This window comes from Microcaecilia unicolor, chromosome 3 (assembly GCF_901765095.1).
Source record: "Microcaecilia unicolor chromosome 3, aMicUni1.1, whole genome shotgun sequence".
NCBI classification, from domain to species: domain Eukaryota; kingdom Metazoa; phylum Chordata; class Amphibia; order Gymnophiona; family Siphonopidae; genus Microcaecilia; species Microcaecilia unicolor.
In genome coordinates, this window is record NC_044033.1 from 227815665 (window position 1) to 227836410 (window position 20746).

General features: G+C 49.5%; 1 protein-coding gene across 1 annotated transcript in view; it reads left to right on the forward strand.

Moving 5' to 3' along the window:
- The first annotated feature begins 1690 nt into the window (after positions 1–1690).
- LOC115464981 (erythroid membrane-associated protein-like) overlaps positions 1691–20746 on the forward strand; it is an 89202-nt gene continuing 70146 nt past the window's right edge. The window contains exons 1-5 of the mRNA XM_030195374.1: positions 1691–1706; positions 2337–2357; positions 8953–8973; positions 9276–9296; positions 10070–10090. Of these exons, the coding sequence (XP_030051234.1) occupies positions 10072–10090 (19 nt within the window). The 5' untranslated portion in view covers positions 1691–1706; positions 2337–2357; positions 8953–8973; positions 9276–9296; positions 10070–10071. The remainder of the gene's footprint in view (positions 1707–2336; positions 2358–8952; positions 8974–9275; positions 9297–10069; positions 10091–20746) is intronic.

Genomic DNA, 20746 nt, shown 5'->3' on the forward strand with positions numbered 1-20746 from the left:
CCATTGTACCCACATGTAGGTGCCCCCCTTCACCCATAAGGGCTATGGTAGTGGTGTACAGTTGTTGGGAGTGGGTTTTGGGGGGGATTTGGGGGGGCTCAGCACCCAAGGGAAGGGAGCTATGTACCTGGGATCAATGAATGAAGTCCACTGCAGTGCCCCCCTAGGGTGCCCATTTGGTGTGCTGGCATGTGAGGGGGACCAGTGCACTACAAATGCTGGCTCCTCCCACGACCAAATGGCTTGGATTTGGCCGGGTTTGAGATGGCCGCCATTAGTTTCCATTATCGGCGAAAACCAATGGCAGCCATCTCTAACACCGGCCATCTCTAACGGCGGCCCAAATGTTGAGATTTGGCCAGCCCCGATCATATTATCGAAACGAAAGATGGCTGGCCATCTTGTTTCGATAATACAGTCGGGTATGCCGCTTTACGGGGCCGGCCTTAGAGATGGCCACCCATATAGATGGCCGGCCCCGTTCGATTATGCCCCTCCACATGAACCGGCTCACCTTTAGCCACATGTTTGTTCACCCCTTCAAAGAAATGTAGTAGATTCGTGAGGCAAGATTTACCTTCACTCCATGTTGACTTTTGGGCTCATTTTCGAAGACAAGGACGCCCATCTTTCGACATAAATCGGAAGATGGACGTCCTTCTCCCAGGGACGTCCCATCCCAGGGACGTCCAAATCGAAAGCTGATTTGGATGTCCCCAACTGCACTCCATCGCAGGGACGGCTAAAGTTCAAGGGGGCGTGTCGGAGGCATAGCGAAGGCGGGACTTGGTCATGCCTAACACTTGGACGTCCTTCACCCATAATGGAAAAAAAGAAGGACGTCCCTGACGAACACTTGGACGTGTTCACCTGGAACTGTTTTTATTAAGACTAAGGCACAAAAAGGTGCCTGAACTGACCAGATGACCACTGGAGAGAATCGGGGATGACCTCCCGTTACTCCCCCAGTGGCCACTAACCCCCTGAAACAGCGAGCCTCCAAAACCCACCAGAAACCCAATGTACCTACATGTAGGTGTCCCTTCACCCGTAAGGGCTATGGTAGTGGTGTACAGTTGTGGGTAGTGGGTTGGGGGGGGGGGGGGCTCAGCACACAAAGTAAGGGAGCTATGTACCTGGGAGCAATTTCTGAAGTCCACTGCAGTGCCCCCTAGGGTGCCCGGTTGGTGTCCTGGCATGTCAGGGGGACCAGTGCACTACAAATACTGGCTCCTCCCATGACCAAATGGCTTGCATTTGGTCGTGTCCGACATGGACGTCTTTGGTTTCGAAAATCGCTGAAAATCAGAAACATCCATGTCTAGGAATGTCCATCTCTAAGGATGACCAAATTTGAGGATTTGGACATCCCTGATGGTATTTTCGAAATGAAAGATGGACATCCATCTTGTTTCGAAAATACGGGTTTCCCCGCTCCTGGATCGGGACGTTTGCATGGACTTCCAAATCGAAACGTGGATTGTCCCTTTCGAAAAATGCCCCTCTTTGCTCAATAATCCATGCTTTTGAATATGCTCTGTTATTTTGTTCTTTTTAATAGCCTCTACCATTTGCCCTACCACAGCTTAGTAAAAGGGCCCCTAAATGCATTTATCATTAGGGAATAAATCCAGGACAAATATTAAATACCTGCTAATGTCGCCGTCTCTCTTGTTTTCTTGTAGCAAATCTTACTGCAGATAATGGTGAGTAATTTTATTGTGGCTGAAACTATTCCAGTCCCTGCCGTTCTATAGAAATGTAGTATCTAAGTGAGGATCTCTTGATAACTGGACTGCCTGGTTTGAAGGTGATGGACCTGATGCATTATCTAGGAAAGATTTTAGAGGGTGCTGGGAAGGATTCTGTGGATACCGATAACATAGGAAGGTGTAGGAGTGGGGATTTGGAAGCCATATTATTTGTGGGGAGATGGCTGAGCTACTCATGCCCCGATACTCAGAAGCAAATACAGGCATAGGAGGCCATTAGCACCAGACTACCACCTGCATTTTGAAGCACACAGTGCTCAGAAGGATCAGAGCATAGGAACCAACACATGCGCTGAAGAACAGAGCAATCAGCATGCAGACCAGGGAATTTCCTATTCCCCCTCCAATGCATAGTGCAGCTAACGAGGGTGCCCTTAATGCTGCAATCCCTATGCCAGCTCGTAGCTGACATTAGGGTGTCTGAGCATCAGGTCCAAGTTGGAAACAGAAATGTTTCTCCACACCTCATTTGTGCTTCGGGAGTAAATCCAGAAGGAATACTTAAATACCTGCTAATATCTATGTCTGTGTGCACTCATTCTTCCCTCTTTTGTTCTCTTGTAGCAAAGCTTTCTGCTGATATCGGTGAGTAATTTTACAATTATTTTCTGTGCCTGAAACTATTCCAGTCCCTGTCAATCTATAGAAATGTAGTAGCTGGGTGAAGATCTCTTGATAACTGGACTGCCTGGTTTAAAGTTGTTGAACCTCCAGTGCTACCTAGGTAAGATTTTAGGCAGTGCTTGGGAGAAGTTTGATGTTACAGTGTATGTGGATAACAACAGAGATGTGCAGGAGTGAGGATCTAGAAGCAAAATTATTTGTTGGGACAGGGCTGAGCTACAGTGAATGCTTTCATCCTTAGGGGCCGATGCAGAAGGCTTCCCACATGATCACTTCAGGTTTATGTGGTCACCTCCCAGGAAGGCTCCCCGACGACGTCGGCGGAGGGAACTTCGCAGGTGCGGGCGAGGGAGTCTACCTCTCGACGCCCACACCGTGGACGTGGTTACACGGAGTCGAGCCGGGCACGGCTTCAGACACAGGTCCGTGAACTTGTCTGATACCGATGGTGAGGGCCTCGTGGGAGGAGGAGGAGGACACCAGATATTTCTCTGACGAGGAGTCTGATGGCCTTCCTTCTGATCCCACTCCCTCCCCTGAAAGGCAGCTTTCTCCTCCCGAGAGTCTGTCTTTTGCGGCCTTTGTCCGGGAGATGTCTACGGCCATCCCCTTCCCGGTGGTTGTGGAGGACGAGCCCAGGGCTGAAATGTTTGAGCTCCTGGACTATCCTTCTCCACCTAAGGAAGCGTCCACAGTACCCATGCATCATGTCCTCAAAAGACATTGCTGGCGAACTGGACCAAGCCACTAAGTAATCCCCACATTCCCAAGAAGATCGAGTCCCAGTACCGGATCCATGGGGACCCAGAGCTGATGCGCACTCAGTTGCCTCACAACTCTGGAGTTGTGGATTTGGCCCTAAAGAAGGCTAAGAGTTCTAGGGAGCATGCTTCGGCGCCCCCGGGCAAGGACTCTAGAACCTTAGACTCCTTTGGGAGGAAGGCCTACCATTCTTCTATGCTCGTGGCCAAAATCCAGTCTTACCAGCTCTACACGAGCATACACATGCGGAACAATGTGCGGCAGTTGGCGGGCTTGGTGGACAAGCTCCCCCCTGAGCAAGCCAAGCCATTTCAGGAGGTGGTCAGGCAGCTGAAGGCGTGCAGAAAATTCCTGGCCAGAGGGGTGTATGACACCTTTGATGTTGCGTCCAGGGCCGCTGCTCAAGGTGTGGTGATGCGCAGACTCTCATGGCTGCGTGCCTCCGACCTGGAGAATAGGATCGAGCAGCGGATTGCGGACTCGCCTTGCCGTGCGGATAATATTTTTGGAGAGAAAGTTGAACAGGTGGTAGAGCAGCTCCACCAGCAGGATACCGCTTTTGACAAGTTCTCCCGCCGGCAGCCTTCAGCTTCTACCTCTACAGGTAGACGATTTTTTGGGGGAAGGAAGACTGTTCCCTACTCTTCTGGTAAGCATAGGTACAATCCTCCTTCTCGACAGCCTGTGGCCCAGGCTAAGCCCCAGCGCGCTCACTCTCGTCAGCAGCGTGCACCTCAGCAAGGCCCCTCGGCTCCCCAGCAAAAGCAAGGGACGAGCTTTTGACTGGCTCCAGCAGAGCATAGCCGACATCCAAGTGTCAGTGCCGGGCGACCTGCCAGTCGGAGGGAGGTTGAAAGCTTTTCACCAAAGGTGGCCTCTCATAACCTCCGATCAATGGGTTCTTCAAATAGTCCGGAAAGATACACCCTCAATTTGGCCTCCAAACCTCCAAATTGTCCACCGGGAGCTCAGTCTTACAGCTTCCAACATAAGCAGGTACTTGCAGAGGAACTCTCCGCCCTTCTCAGCACCAATGCGGTCGAGCCCGTGCCATCCAGGCAGGAAGGGCTGGGATTCTATTCCAGGTACTTCCTTGTGGAAAAGAAAACAGGGGGGATGCGTCCCATCCTAGACCTAAGGGCCCTGAACAAATATCTGGTCAAGGAAAAGTTCAGGATGCGTTCCCTGGGCACCCTTCTTCCCATGATTCAGGAAAGCGATTGGCTATGCTCTCTGGACTTGAAGGACGCCTACACGCACATCCAGATACTGCCAGCTCACAGACAGTATCTGCGATTTCAGCTGGGCACACGTCACTTCCAGTACTGTGTGCTACCCTTTGGGCTCGCCTCTGCGCCCAGAGTGTTCACGAAGTGCTTGGCTGTAGTAGCAGCGGCACTTCGCAGGCTGGGGGTGCACGTGTTCCCATATCTCGACGATTGGCTGGTGAAGAACACATCCGAGGCAGGAGCTCTACAGTCCATGCAGATGACTATTCACCTCCTGGAGCTACTGGGGTTTGTAATAAATTATCCAAAGTCCCATCTTCTCCCAGTGCAGAGACTAGAATTCATAGGAGCTCTGCTGGATTCTCGGACAGCTCGTGCCTACCTCCCAGAGGCGAGAGCCAACAACTTGTTGTCCCTCGTCTCGCGGTTGCGAGCGTCCCAGCAGATCACAGCTCGGCAGATGTTGAGATTGCTGGGCCACATGGCCTCCACAGTTCATGTGACTCCCATGGCCCGCCTTCACATGAGATCTGCTCAATGGACCCTAGCTTCCCAGTGGTTTCAGGCTGCTGGGGATCTAGAAGACGTGATCCACCTGTCCACGAGTTTTCTCAAATCCCTGTATTGGTGGACGATTTGGTCCAATTTGACTCTGGGACGTCCTTTCCAAATTCCTCAGCCACAAAAAGTGCTGACTACGGATGCGTCTCTCCTGGGGTGGGGAGCTCATGTCGATGGGCTTCACACCCAAGGAAGCTGGTCCCTCCAGGAACGCGATCTGCAGATCAATCTCCTGGAGTTACGAGCGGTCTGGAACGCTCTGAAGGCTTTCAGAGATCGGCTGTCCCACCAAATTATCCAAATTCAGACAGACAACCAGGTTGCCATGTATTACATCAACAAGCAGGGGGGCACCGGATCTCGCCCCCTGTGTCAGGAAGCCGTCAGCATGTGACTCTGGGCTCGCTGTCACGGCATGGTGCGCCAAGCCACATATCTGGCAGGCATAAACAGTCTGGCCGACAGGTTGAGCAGGATTATGCAACCTCACGAGTGGTCGCTCAATTCCCGTGTAGTGCGACAGATCTTCCAGGTGTGGGGCACCCCCTTGGTAGATCTCTTCGCGTCTCGAGCCAACCACAAAGTCCCTCAGTTCTGTTCCAGGCTTCAGGCCCACGGCAGACTGGCATCGGATGCCTTCCTCCTGGACTGGGGGTAGGGTCTGCTGTATGCTTATCCTCCCATACCTCTGGTGGGGAAGACTTTGTTGAAACTCAAGCAAGACCGAGGCACCATGATTCTGATTGCTCCTTTTTGGCCGCGTCCGATCTGGTTCCCTCTTCTTCTGGAGTTGTCCTCCAAAGAACCGTGGAGATTGGAGTGTTTTCCGACCCTCATCACACAGGACGAAGGGGCGCTTCTGCATCCCAACCTCCAGTCTCTGGCTCTCACGGCCTGGATGTTGAGAGCGTAGACTTTGCCTCTTTGGGTCTGTCAGAGGGTGTCTCCCGCATCTTGCTTGCTTCCAGGAAAGATTCCACTAAGAGGAGTTACTTCTTTCTTTGGAGGAGGTTTGCCGTCTGGTGTGACAGCAAGGCCCTAGATCCTCGCTCTTGTCCTACACAGACCCTGCTTGAATACCTTCTGCACTTGTCTGAGTCTGGTCTCAAGACCAACTCTGTAAGGGTTCACCTTAGTGCAATCAGTGCATACCATTACCGTGTGGAAGGTAAGCCGATCTCAGGACAGCCTTTAGTTGTTCGCTTCATGAGAGGTTTGCTTTTGTCAAAGCCCCCTGTCAAACCTCCTACAGTGTCATGGGATCTCAATGTCGTTCTCACCTAACTGATGAAACCTCCTTTTGAGCCACTGAACTCCTGCCATCTGAAGTACTTGACCTGGAAGGTCATTTTCTTGGTGGCAGTTACTTCAGCTCGTAGAGCCAGTGAGCTTCAGGCCCTGGTAGCCCAGGCCCCTTACACCAAATTTCATCACAACAGGGTAGTCCTCCGCACTCACCCTAAGTTCTTGCCAAAGGTTGTGTCGGAGTTCCATCTGAACCAGTCAATTGTCTTGCCAACATTCTTTCCCCGTCCTCATTCCTGCCCTGCTGAATGTCAGCTGCACACATTGGACTGCAAGAGAGCATTGGCCTTCTATCTGGAGCGGACACAGCCCAACAGACAGTCCGCCCAATTGTTTGTTTCTTTTGATCCCAACAGGAGGGGAGTGGCTGTGGGGAAACGCACCATATCCAATTGGCTAGCAGATTGCATTTCCTTCACTTACACCCAGGCTGGGCTGGCTCTTGAGGGTCATGTCACGGCTCATAATGTTAGAGCCATGGCAGCGTCGGTAGCCCACTTGAAGTCAGCCACTATTGAAGAGATTTGCAAAGCTGCGACGTGGTCATCTGTCCACACATTCACATCTCATTACTGCCTGCAGCAGGATACCCGACGTGACAGTCGGTTCGGGCAGTCAGTGCTTCAGAATCTGTTCGGGATTTAGAATCCAACTCCACCCCCCTAGGCCCATGTTTTTTCTGTTCCAGGCTACACTCTCAGTTAGTTGGTAAATCCTGCTTGTCCTCGGAGAAAGTGAATGCTACATACCTGTAGAAGGTATTCTCCGAGGACAGCAGGCTGATTGTTCTCACAAACCCGCCCGCCTCCCCTTTTGGAGTTGTGTCTTCCCTTCTCTTTGTCTTGCTACATATGAGACTGGCCGGCACGAGCCGGTTTCGGGCGGGAAGACGGCCGCGCATGTGCGGTGCGCATTGGCGCGCGAGGGCTAGCAAAGGCTTTTGCTAGTGAAGATTCCGATTGGATGGGCTGCCGTGGACGTCACCCATCAGTGAGAACAATCAGCCTGCTGTCCTCGGAGAATACCTTCTACAGGTATGTAGCATTCGCTTTCTCTGCTCGCTGCCTGCCCAGGCCTCCGAGGCTCCATGCCACCTGCAGTCCACAGTCTGCCAACCCCGTGGTTCCAGAAGTCCTGTTGGCCGCCAGCACCTGGGGGTTCAACTCCCGGGGAACAGCGGTCGCCGCAGGTGAAGACGAGGGGTTGTTCGGCTGTCCTTCGGAGGGCTGGTGTCTATCTTCAACCTCAGCTCTCCATCTGGACCCAAGGGCTCACGAGATCTCAGTACAAGACATATTTTTACATTTAGTGCAATATATTCTAACTCTCCCATCTTATTTCTTAGGCTTCTGGCATTTGCATATGAACATTTCAAACTATTTTTGTTGTTCCTATTTGCATCTTGCTCAGCAGTTGACAGTGATAATTTTCAATCTTTTGTCTGCTTTTTATTAAAGACACCTGGTCTACACCTGCCACCTCATTATCGGGATGCCTTATCTTTCCTGTCTTGCTGATAGCATTGAAATATACCTTGTTCCAAACCATCCACTTTTGAGCGACTGTCGGCCTTCCCCCAGTTTCTAGTTTAAAAGCTATTCTATCCCCTTTTTAAATGTCAATGCTCACTCTGATATTGGGTCCTAGCCCATTCAGGATGGTTTAAGTTGGTAGGAGATCAATCTGTCCTGGAGGAGCCCATCTTGAGTTATTCTTAATTAGTGATTCATAAGAAGATCTTGCTGATCTATACCTTCTTACTAAAGTTAAATAGATTCTCACATATCTGAAAAGTGTTTTATCTTTGAGAGGGGACACAAGCCAAACTCTTTTGAAGCAGCTTTGTTTCTAATACTTAGAGTTCTATGTCAGTAAACTTCCTATATAATAATTCTCACCTCCAACAGGATGTGCTTGGGACCCTGCCTGCCGGAAGTGGTCTGAATGAATGAAAGAAATGAAAATTTAGGAGAGGAACACAATCTGAATGCCGGGCATTTGTACACAGGGTAGATAGGACACTTAAAAAAAAAAATGAAGGACGTGAAAGTATTACATCTTGGGGGAGGGGTGAGGAAGAAAGCAGTGGGGTATCCGGATACTGGGCGTTAGGGCCACTGGGGTACATAGACTTTTGAAAGCCTTAAGGAACCCAAAGTGTGGGAAGGAGGAGGAAAAGGAGGGGGGGGGGAACGGGGTGAGGGGCATTAGGAACAGGGGAGGGAGCACTGTCACACACTCTCATTCTCACACACACACTCACACAGACAGTCTCACTCTGTCACACACCCTCACATTCACTCTGGCTCTCTCTCTCTCAAACATACACACTCCCAGGAAAACCTTGCTCGCGCCCGTTTCATTCGTTCCAGAAACGGGCCTTTTTTACTAGTTATTATAGAAATTTAGGCAGCTGGATGACTGACGTGCATGATCATAATTTGGCATCTGCTATAGAGATGGTAACTTTGTGTCACTTCCATAAGATTTTAGAGACTTGTGGAGGGAGGCTGTTATGTGACTACCAGCAACACAGGAAGGAGCAGGATATAGAAACCAGAGTATTTGTGAGGAGAGGGCCAAAGTATTTGGTAATGCACTTCATCTCTGGGAATTAAGTTCTAGTGGAATTATTAAATCCCTGGTATTATTAATGACTCTATTTGTGTGCACTGATTCTTACCTCTTATTTCTTGTAGGAACATTTCATTCACGAGTTGGTGAGTAATTTTACCATTAACTATTGCTAAAACTATTCCAGGTCCAAAGTCAGTCAATAGAACTGTAGGTAACTGGACTGACTGGTTTGAAGGTGATGGACCTCATGTGTTACCTAGGTAAGATTTTAGACAGTACTGAGATGCAAATAACTTAGGAAGATGTGTGAGTGAGGTTCTGGAAGCCAAATTATTTGCAGGATGAGGGCTGAGCTACACAGTGAATGCATTTATCCATGGTAAGGGAGTCCTGAAAGAATGTTTAAATATCTCTTAATGTCACCGTCTCTCTTGTTTTCTTATAGCAAAACTTACTGGAGATAATGGTAAGTAATTTTACAATTTACTATGGATGAAACTATTCCAGTTTCCAAGTCAGTCATCAGGAATGTAGGTAACTGGGTGAGAATCTCCTGCTGACTGGACTGCCTGGTTTAAAAGTGATGGACTTCCTGTGTTACTTAGGTAAGATTTTAGACAGCACTGGGATATCAATAACGTAGGAAGATGCAGGAGTGAGGCTCTGGAAGCCAAATTATTTGCAGGGAGAGGGCTGAGTTACACAGTGAATGCATTCATCCTTGAGGAGGAAGTCCTAAAGGAATATTTAAGTATCTGTTAATATCTCTTGTTTTCTTGTAGCAAAGCTTACTGCAGATAATGGTGAAAGTAATTTTATAATTTACTGTGGCTGAAACTATTCCAGTTTCTAAGTCAGTCATTAGAAACGTAGGTAACTGAGTGGCTGACAGGTGTGAGGATCACTTGGTAACTTGGCTGACTGATATGAAGGTGGTACCACATAGAAAAAAATTTAGAACGTGCTGGAGAAGAACTGGTTATCATAGTTGTATGTATGTTCCAATATTAGTATTACTGCATGAACTGATTCTTCCCTCTTGTTCTCTTGTAGAAAAGCTTTCTGATGATAATGGTGAGCAATTTCATAATTATTTACTGAAACTGAAGTCAGTGATTAGAAATGTTGATAGCTGGGTGACTGGTGGGTGTGAGGAAGAGCTGGTTAACATAATATAGGTAGGTTCTAGCATCTGTATAATTACATGAACTGATTCTTCCCACTTTTGTTCTCTTGTAGAAATGCTGACTGTAGAAAAGAGTAAGTAGTTTTCTATGTGTTTTTTTTGTTGCTGAAATAATTCCACTCTTAGTATTGACTGGTATAGTGCCTATGCATTACCAAGTTTTTATTTGGAAACATTTTTTTTCCATATCATCATGCCGATCAATCCATAGACTGGTGGGTTGTGTCCATCTACCAGCAGGTGGAGATAGAGAGCAATCCTTTTGCCTCCCTATATGTGGTCATGTGCTACCGGAAACTCCTCAGTATGTTCTCTATCTCAGCATGTGGTGGTCACACACAGCAGTAGCTCTGGCTAGGTCTCCAAGCCTAATTCTTAGGTTTTGTTGAGTACCTGGGGTTGAGGGCTCTTCTTGAGCAAGTGCAAACCTGGTGGTGCCAGGTCCCTCCTTTTCTCCCCCCTCCCACTGGCTCCATTAAAAAAAAAAAAAATTGAACGTCCTTTAAGGGCGTTTATTTCAACGTTTATATCGGCGTTTATTGCAGCTGCTCACTGGGACACCAGTTCGTTACAGCTTGGAGCGAGAAGCAGGTAATTTTACCTTTTTATAGCGGGCAGGGGGTTCCCCGTTCGGTCTCCACGTGGCTTATGGCGTTGGAAGCCGAGGGTGCGAAGATTCGCTCCCCGGACCGCATGTGTGCGTCTAACGGGGATGCGGGGGTTTCAAAGCCTGACTCGCCTTTGTTTGGGCGTCAGTTTGGAGTCCGGTCAGTGTCCCGGTTTGTCCTCCGGTGCAGCGTTTTTTTCCCCGCCATAAGCGCCCATCCCCCGCTGCTCGCCCCCCCCATTTTGGCCGGCCACTCTGCTCAGACGGCTTCTTCTTGGGCTGCCCTCGAGGTGGGAGACATTAATGCTATGGTCGCCCTTGATTCGGGCGACGGCAAGAAAGCAGTGAAAGTTAAGCGCCGTTCTTTCCGCGCGGCTCCTTCTCGGAGTTTCGCGCCGGACGCCATTTTGGATGCGCAGCATGTTTCTCCTCCGCTCTGGCGAGTGCCGGTTGAGGGTGCGTCTAGGGCCGTGGCCCAGGCTGCAGAAGTGCACAGTCTAGGGGGTTCTCCCCTGAGTTCATTTTGCTGCTGCATCAGGCTTTTCTTATGCTAAATGCTGCCCCGGCTCCCCCCTCTGATCAAGGGGTTGAGGCCTCCGGAAGCAAACGCCCTCGGGTGGACTTCCAGGCCCTAGAGGACTCTGTCTCCTCTGATGTAGATGAGGGCAGCGTATCTGAGTTCTCACAACGGTCCTTTGGGGATTCCTTGGAGGAGACGGATTCCCGCTCGGTTGGAGCGGATGACCCCTCTGCAGCACGGATCTTTCGCTCAGAGGATTTGCCCAACCTGTTAGTGCAGGCCATGAGCATTTTGAAGATTTCCTCTCCGGAGGACGTCTCTCCCTCAGCCTCTGTTGGCTCTGCCATTATGCTGGGGACGAAGCGCCCGCCTAGAACCTTCCACGTGCATGAGGCCATGCACACCTTGATTTCGGCTCATTGGGATTTCCCAGAAGCGAGCCTTAAAGTGGCTAGGGCTATGTCCCACCTCTATCCTCTGCCTGAAGGTGAACGGGAAGCCTTTCTTGGGCCTACCGTGGATTCTTTAATCCCTGCGGTGACTAAGAAAACGGCGTTGCCGGTGGAAGGTGGCATGGCCCTAAAGGACGCCCAAGACAGGAGATTGGAGGCGGCTTCAAAATCGTCCTTCGAGGCGACTGCTTTAAGTTTGCAGGCCTCAATTTGCGGCTCCTATGTGGCCAGGGCGTGCCTGACGCTGGTGCAGCGGGCTCCCCCCTCGGATCCTTCCTTGAGGGCTGATTGGCCAGCCCTGGAATCGGGCTTGGCCTACTTGGCAGACTTGCTGTATGATGTCTTGAGAACCTCGGCTAAAGGTATGGCTCAGACAGTCTCTGCATGGCGGTGGCTTTGGCTAAAGCATTGGTCTGTTGACCACGCCTCTAAGTCTCGCCTGGCTAAGTTGCCTTTTAAAGGCAAGCTACTCTTTGGGGTCGAGCTAGACAAGATTGTGACCGATCTCGGCACGTCTAAGGGCAAGAGGTTACCGGAGGTCAGGGCTCGAGCCAGTGGTGCCCGCCCCGGTTCCTCCAAAGGACGGTTTTAGGAAGCCCGTCGGTATCGCCCGGGCAAGTCGGGCTCCTCTGCCCCCTTTTCCTTCATAAGGAACTTCTCCCCCAAGCAGCATTCCTTTCGCAGAGACCGCCGTCCCGGAGGTGCCTCCTCCGGTCCTCCCCCAGGGTCTCATACCCAATGACGGGGCGCTGGTCCATGGCCCAGAGCAGACTGGAGGACGCCTATCCTCGTTTCTGGGCGAGTGGACCAGGGTAACTTCAGACGCTTGGGTGCTGGAAGTCATCAGAGACGGCTTCAAGCTACAGTTCTGCCGACCCTTAAGAGACGGGTTTGTGCACTCTCCCTGCAAGTCTCCGGTCAAAGCTGTGGCAGTGCAGCAGGCTTTGGACAATCTGATCCGCCTGGGTGCGGTCGGTCCGGTGACAGAAGATCAGCTTGGCAAGGGACGTTACTCCATTTATTTTGTGGTACCAAAGAAAGGAGGTTCTGTCCGGCCTATCCTCGACCTCAAATGGGTCAATCAGGCCTTGTAAGTTCGGCACTTCCGGATGGAGACTCTCCGCTCTGTTATAGCGGCAGTGCAGGCAGGGGAGTTCCTGGCATCCTTGGACATCAAGGAAGCTTACTTGCATATTCCCATCTGGCCTCCTCATCAACGCTTTCTGCGTTTTGCAGTTCTGAGCTGACACTTCTAGTTCAGAGCCCTCCCGTTCGGGTTGGCTACTGCTCCGCGGACCTTCTCCAAAGTAATGGTGGTCATCGCGGCCTTCCTACGCAAGGAAGGAGTACAAGTCCATCCTTATCTGGACGACTGGTTGATCCGAGCCCCCTCTTATGCAGTGTGCGGCAGAGCTTCAGACCAGGTGATTGCTCTTTTGAGCTCCATGGGGTGGATCATCAACTGGGAGAAAAGCCAGCTGCGCCCGACTCAGTCCCTGGAGTATCTGGGAGTTCGATTCGACTACCAAGTGGGCAGAGTGTTCCTGCCAGACAATCGGATTGTCAAGCTTCAGGCTCAGGTGGACAAGTTCCTAGTAGCCTCTCCTCTTCGGGCTTGGGACTATGTGCAGCTGTTGGGCTCTATGACGGCCACGATGGAAGTAGTGCCCTGGGCCGGGGCTCATATGAGACCACTACAGCTCTTTCTGCTGCAGCGATGGACTCCAGCTTCGGAGGATTACGCTGTTCGCCTTCCCTTGGATCCGGCGGTGCGCAAGGCGCTGAGCTGGTGGCTGAGGCCAGACAAGCTGTCCGCAGGAATGCCTCTTATGACCCCGGAGTGGGTTGTCGTCACAGCGGACGCCTCTTTGACGGGCTGGGGAGCCCACTACTTGGGAAGGACAGCGCAGGGGCTCTGGTCCCCTGCAGAGGCAAAGTGGTCTATCAACCTCCTGGAACTCAGAGCCATTCGGTTGGCGCCTTTGGAGTTTCTCCCGGTCCTGGCGCTGAAGCCAGTACGGGTCCTGTCGGACAAGGCCACGGCTGTGGCCTATGTCAATCGCCAGGGAGGTACCATGAGCGCCCCTCTAGCCAAGGAGGCCATGAAGCTATGCCTGTGGGCGGAAGCAAACCTGGAACAGCTGTCGGCGGCCCACATTGCGGGAGTCATGAATGCTGCTCAGGCCTTCTTGGACATCACGTAGCGCTGGGGCCAGCCGAGCCTAGATCTGATGGCGTCATCAGCCAATTGCCAAGTGCCGCGCTTTTTCAGCAGAGGACGGGACCCTCGATCTCTGGGAGTAGATGCTCTTCTCCAACAGTGGCCGACACAGGAGCTTCTCTATGTGTTCCCGCCTTGGCCCATGTTGGGCAGGGTGCTGGGCCGGGTGGCAAAGCATCCGGGCCAGATAATCCTGGGGAGTCCGGATTGGCCCAGACGTCCCTGGTATGCGGACTTGATCAGGCTCTCAGTGGACGGCCCTCTGCAGCTGCCAGCGGAGTTGGGCCTGTTGCATCAGGGTCCCGTGGTAATGGAGGATCCCTCCCTCTTTGGTCTTTCGGCCTGGCTATTGAGCGGCAGCGTCTGAGGAAGAAGGGCTTCTCAGACAAGGTCATCGCCACTATGCTGAGAGCGAGGAAGCGCTCTACTGCTTACGCCAGGGTTTGGCATACCTTTGCATTGTGGTGTGAGGCAGGCTCACTTTCTCCCTTCACTGCTCCAATTTCTTCAGTATTGGCGTTCCTGCAAGAAGGTCTGGAAAAAGGCCTGTCGCTCAGTTCCCTTAAGGTCCAGGTAGCGGCTCTTGCTTGCTTCAGGGGTCACCTGAAGGGTGCTTCCCTGGCCTCGCAGCCAGATATGGTGCGTTTTCTCAAGGGAGTTAATCACCTGCGCCCTCCTCTGCACTCAGTGGTACCTGCGTGGAATCTCAATCTGGTGCTAACAGCCTTGCAGAAGCCGCCTTGTGAACCCTTGTCGAGGGCATCTCTGAAAGACCTGACGTTGAAAGCAGTCTTTTTGGTGGCTACCACTTCAGCCAGAAGAGTTTCCGAGCTCCAGGCGCTATCATGTTGAGAGCCCTTTCTGCAGTTCACTAAGGCAGGAGTGTCTATTCGCACAGTGCCTTCCTTCCTGCCCAAGATTGTTTCTCGCTTCCATGTGAATCAGCAGCTCTGTCTACCCTCCTTTCGTAGGGAGGACTACCCAGAGGAGTACTCTGCTCTCAAATATCTAGATGCGAGACGAGTCATCATCAGATACTTGGAAGTGACCACTGATTTCCGGAAGTCGGATCATCTGTTTGTGCTGTTCGCAGATCCTCGAGAGGGTCTGCAGGCTGCCAAGCCTACAGTGGCACGATGGGTCAAGGAAACCATTGCAGCGGCTTATGTGGCCGCGGGGAAGGTGCCGCCTATCCAGCTGAAGGCTCACTCCACTAGAGCACAGGCGGCCTCGATGGCAGAGGCTGGGTCCGTCTCCTTGGAAGAGATTTGTAGGGCGGCAACTTGGACATCGGCTCATACCTTCTCCAGACATTACCGCTTGACTGTGGCTGCTCGGGCGGAGGCCCGGTTTGGAGCTTCAGTGTTGCGGTCAGGAATTTCTATGTCCCGCCCTGGGTGAGTACTGCTTCGGTACATCCCACCAGTCTATGGATTGATCGGCATGATGACATGGAAGGTAAAATTATGTATCATACCTGATAATTTTCTTTCCATTAATCATAGCCGATCAATCCATAGCCCCTCCCAGATATCTGTACTGTTTATATTCTGGTTGCATTTCAGGTTCAAGTTTAGTCTTCAGTTCCTGTTCAGGAGGACTTCGTGTTCAAGTTTTTTCAATGGGATTCTTCAGGAGTTGAGACGATTTTGTGTTACAGTGAGCTGCTGCATTCCTCTCCCCTCCATTTTACGGGGCTGGATTGAGACCTAAATTCTGCCGGCGCTCCCTCCCGCTTCGTGCGGCTCTAGGGCAGCTTTGTACCCCTCCCGCTTCGGCGGTGTTAGGGTCAGTCAGCTACTCCCGCGGTTGCGGTAGCAGGATAAGCCAGATCCCCCTGCATCGGTGTGTGTGGTGTCCCTCCCCCACTCCGCGGGGATGAGCTGGACGGATACCCCTCCCCCACTTGTGTGGGGATGAGCTGGGTTGATTCCCCTCCCCCGTTTCGGCAGTGGTGAGCTGGGCAGAGTGTCCCGTTGTGGGTGTAATTCTCTAAGTGCTGAGTCCTGCGGATGGAGCTTTGATATCGACATACTGAGGAGTTTCCGGCAACACATGACCACATATAGGGAGGCAAAAGGATTGCTCTCTATCTCCACCTGCTGGTAGATGGACACAACCCACCAGTCTATGGATTGATCGGCTATGATTAATGGAAAGAAAATTATCAGGTATGATACATAATTTTACATTGTTTTTCTCGAAGACCTCAGTCAAACGGAGAAGTGGATCTGTTTGTTTTCTCGGCTGCCACTCTCCTATCGTCAGTGGTCTTCAATTTTCTAAACTTTGCAACTTCTCAAAATTAATTTGAGTTTCTTCAATATTTCTAATTAAATATCACATTTAAATGGTTTAAGAATGAAATTATCTGGTTCACTTATCTTAATGTGAGGAGATGTTTTCAACGGGGAATCTTATTCGACATGGCGTCATGTTTCACCCAGCGGCTTTATCAAGAATTATTCCCTGAAAAAAGATGCATCGCATTAGATGGATTTGAATGAAATCATTCCAAATATACATTAACTTTGCACTCATTTTTACCAGAAAATAGTTCTGCCATCCGTGTCAGCAGTGTTTTCTCTCTTGCTGAAGGTGAAATGCTTGGACTATTCAGACAATCATGCTTCCACACTTCACATAGTAGAAATTAAGACATAGTTCAACTTGCAACTCCTTAAATATCAACCCAGCCAGAGTTCCACTCGTAGACACTAGGGCTATCTGGATAATCATGCTTATGTACACCACATGTGACCCACAGGACACTGCAGCATAAAACCCTCACCCATGAGCCAGCCCTCGCACAGGAAATGAAATGACAGAGTGACACACCCAAAACCCATGTAAATGAATAAAGACTACCACAAAACCACACAAACTCAACCGAACGCACACGCACACACTTCTGAGCCATAAGCGAACCCCAAGATGGCAAACATGAAAGCATGGGTCCTCTAGTACACAATAACACTGTGGATTTTGGGAATACCAGCAACAACACTGAAAGAATGGAACAAAATACCAGTATGCATCACAGGAAGAAGATGAGCATTCATACAATTGAAAGAGCCCAACCACAACACAAACAACAACACAGAGGCCAAACAAACAACCGGTATATTAAAAGTATATTAAAAGCAGGAAGACGGCAAAAGAATCGGTTGGACCGCTAGATGACCGAGGAGTAAAAGGGGCGATCAGGGAAGACAAAGCCATAGCGGAGAGATTAAATGAATTCTTTGCTTCTGTCTTCACCGAGGAAGATTTGGGTGGGATACCGGTGCCGGAAATGGTATTCGAAGCTGACGAGTCGGAGAAACGTGATGAATTCACTGTAAACCTGGAGGATGTAATGGGGCAGTTCTACAAACTAAAGAGTAACAAATCTCCTGGACCGGATGGTATTCATCCCAGAGTACTGATAGAACTGAAATATGAGCTTGTGGAGCTATTGTTAGAAATATGTAATTTATCCTTAAAATTGAGCATGGTACCGGAAGATTGGAGGGTGGCCAATGTAACGCCGATTTTTTTTAAAAGGTTTCAGAGGAGATCCAGGAAATTATAGACCGGTCAGTCTGACGTCGGTGCCGGGCAAAATGGTAGAGACTATTATTAAGAACAAAATTACAGAGCATATTCAAAAGCATGGATTAATGAGACAAATTGTCAATATGGATTTAGTGAAGGGAAATCTTGCCTCACCAATCTACTACATTTCTTTGACGGGGTGAACAAACATGTGGATAAAGGTGAGCCGGTTGATATTGTGTATCTGGATTTTCAGAAGGCATTTGACACAGTACCTCATGAAAGACTCCAGAGGAAATTGGAGAGTCATGGGATAGGAGGTAGTGTTCTATTGTGGATTAAAAACTGGTTAAAAGATAGAAAACAGAGAGTAGGGTTAAATGGTCAGTATTCTCAATGGAGAAGGGTAGTTAGTGGGGTTCCCCAGGGGTCTGTGCTGGGACCGCTGCTTTTTAACATATTTATAAATGACCTAGAGATGGGAGTAACTAGTGAGGTAATTAAATTTGCTGATGACACAAAGAGGGGCATAATCGAACGGCGCCAGCCAAATAGATGGCTGGCCATCTATTTTGGCGGCGCTGCAAAGAGCTGTCCGGAACCGTATTATTGAAAAAGATGGCCGGCCATCTTTTGTTTCGATAATACGGTTGTGGCCGGCCAAATGCCATAGATCGCCGGGTTTGAGATGGCCAACTTCGTTTTTCAGCGATAATGGAAACTGGAACCAGCCATCTCAAACCCGGTCAAATCCAAGGCATTTGGCCTTGGGAGGGGCCAGCATTCATAGTGCACTGGTACTTCTGGATGTTTAGATCTTGCTGATCAGTTATCCTATGACTTACTTGTTCTGGAGGGCTGTATTTTGTGATACTGTTTTGAGAAATGTTCAATAAAGATTCAAGATGGCGGCTGTGTGAGAAGCACAGCTAGACGCGACCCACTCTTCTCCGTAAACGCCGAACAAGTTCGCTCCTTACCTGACCCTTGAGATGGGGAAAAGGAGAGGTAAAGTCAGGGAGATTCCCTCTCTCCCTGGCGGGTCAAGCCAACTTCATCAGGCAAAAATGGAGGATTTTGGAATCGCGCCAGGTCCCGGACAAACTTCTACTCCTGGAGCTGAGGCTAACGTATTGACGTCGGCCGACAGTATAGACGGGGCTTCCCTTAGCCCCGTCGAACGTGCGGCTCCTCCACAACCGGGAAGTGGTTGTCTGCTGCTGAGTCCTGACGACCTGATCCGAAGTGGCTTACAGATCGAGCAGGGAGGGAGCCGGCGGCAGATTGAGGGAGAACAAAGTGCTGGCAGCCTGAAAGTATCAGAGGTGATTCCTGCTTCCACGTTGTCGTTACAGACTGTGAGTATTTTGGAAAATGCTGCCAAAGCACCCCTTCCCGATTTGAATCTGGAGAAAATCAAAAAACCAGCCGTAGTGACGCTTGAGTCACTATGGGACTTGACTTTCACTGCCCATACCTCCCTACAAGCTGCAATTAGTAAAAATGCTGAGACTATTAAAACTTTATCAGAAACTGCTCTATCCCAAATGCAATTGACTGAATTTCAAACTACCGCAGTAAAATCTCTTACGGAAAGAACTCAAAAAATGGAACTTGTGGGACAAACTTTGATAAAGGATAAGAATTTTACTCAAAGGCGGTTGGAATATCTTGAAAACCAGTCTAAGCGTTTAAATCTGAGACTAATAAATTTTCCAAGTTCACCATTGGTTACTCCGGTACAAATGGTTAAGAAATACCTTATTGAAATATTAGGCATGTCAGAAACCTCACTACCACCTATAACTAGAGCTTATTACTTGCAGATTGAATCAAAGTTTCCTCAAGGTGGAGAAGCGATGAATCTGACATCCTTCTTGGAGTCCTCTTTGGAGGTTATTACTAAAAGAGCAACTTTATTAGTCTCTTTCGCATTGGAGATGGATAGGGATGCAGTTTTGAGACTTTCTTTGAGACATTTAAATTCTATGTTTTTGGGATCAAAAATAAGGATATTCCCGGATCTATCAAGAGAGACTCAACAGAGGCGCAAAGCCTTTTTGACCCTGCGCCCTAGAACTGTGGCGATAGGAGCTAGTTTCCTATTGAAATTTCCCTGTGTGTGTAGAATTATATTTCAGTCTAAACAATTTCAGTTTTTTGACCCCAAGCAATTAGAGGAGTTCTTGCTTAGTAGAGAGGAAGTTCAGGTGGTGGTATAGTCCCATATCTATACTGTTTAACAGCTTGTGAGAGAAGTGCCCGGGGCAAGTGCTTCATGGATAAAGACATTAACACGTTGATAATTTCCTTTAGATTAATTAAGTAATCTTACATCTTGTTTTGATTTTCTTAAAATTGAGGTCGATAAATTGTTGAAATTTACTAGTTTTATTACATGTTTAAAATTTTATTTCTAAAAAAAAAAAAAAAAAAAGAAATGTTCAATAAAGACTTCATACAAATTAAAAAAAGTCCCTTAATGGCCATTGTTCTCTTGATGGCCGTCTTTCTCCCCGAACAGGGAAATCAAAACTGCTTTTGCTCACAGCTTTTTTAGTAGTAACAGTGGGATTTGAACTGGGGACCTCTGCATTACAAGACTAGTGCTGTAACCACTTGGCCACAGCTCCACTTACTTGGATGTCCCTCCCTTTTGATTATGCCCCTCCAGGTCTCTCTCAGCCACTCACAGAGAGCTAAATGCGCTGTGATTGGCTGAGAGAGACCTGAAGGGGTATCCCCGATTCCTTCCAGTGGTCATCTGGTCAGTTTGGGCACCTTTTTGAGACTTGGTCGTGAAAATAAATAGACCAAGTAAAACCGGCCAAATGCTCGTCATCGCCGGTTTTCTTTTTTTCATTATCAGCTGAAGCCAGCCATCTCGTGAGCACGCCCACTTCCCGCCTTTGCTACCCTGCCGACACGCCCCCTTGAAGTTTGGCCGCCTCCGCGACGGAATGCTGGCGAGTGTGTCCAAAAATCGGCTTTCGATTATACCGATTTGGCCAGTTTTAGGAGATGACCGGCCATCTCCCGATTTGTGTCGGAAGATGGCCGGCAATCTCTTTTCGAAAATAAGCCTGAAAGTTATTCAAAATTGTTAAATTGCGGGGGATTGTGAAAAATTACAAGAGGACCTTACGAGACTGGGAGACTGGGCGTCTAAATGGCAGATGAAGTTTAATGTGAGCAAGTGCAAAGTGATACATGTGGGAAAGAGGAACCCGAATTATAGCTACATCATGCAAGGTTCCACGTTAGGAGTCACGGACCAAGAAAGGGATCTAGGTGTCGTCGTTGATGATACGTTGAAACCCTCTGCTCAGTGTGCTGCTGCGGCTAAGAAAGCAAATAGAATGTTAGGTATTATTAGGAAAGGAATGGAAAACA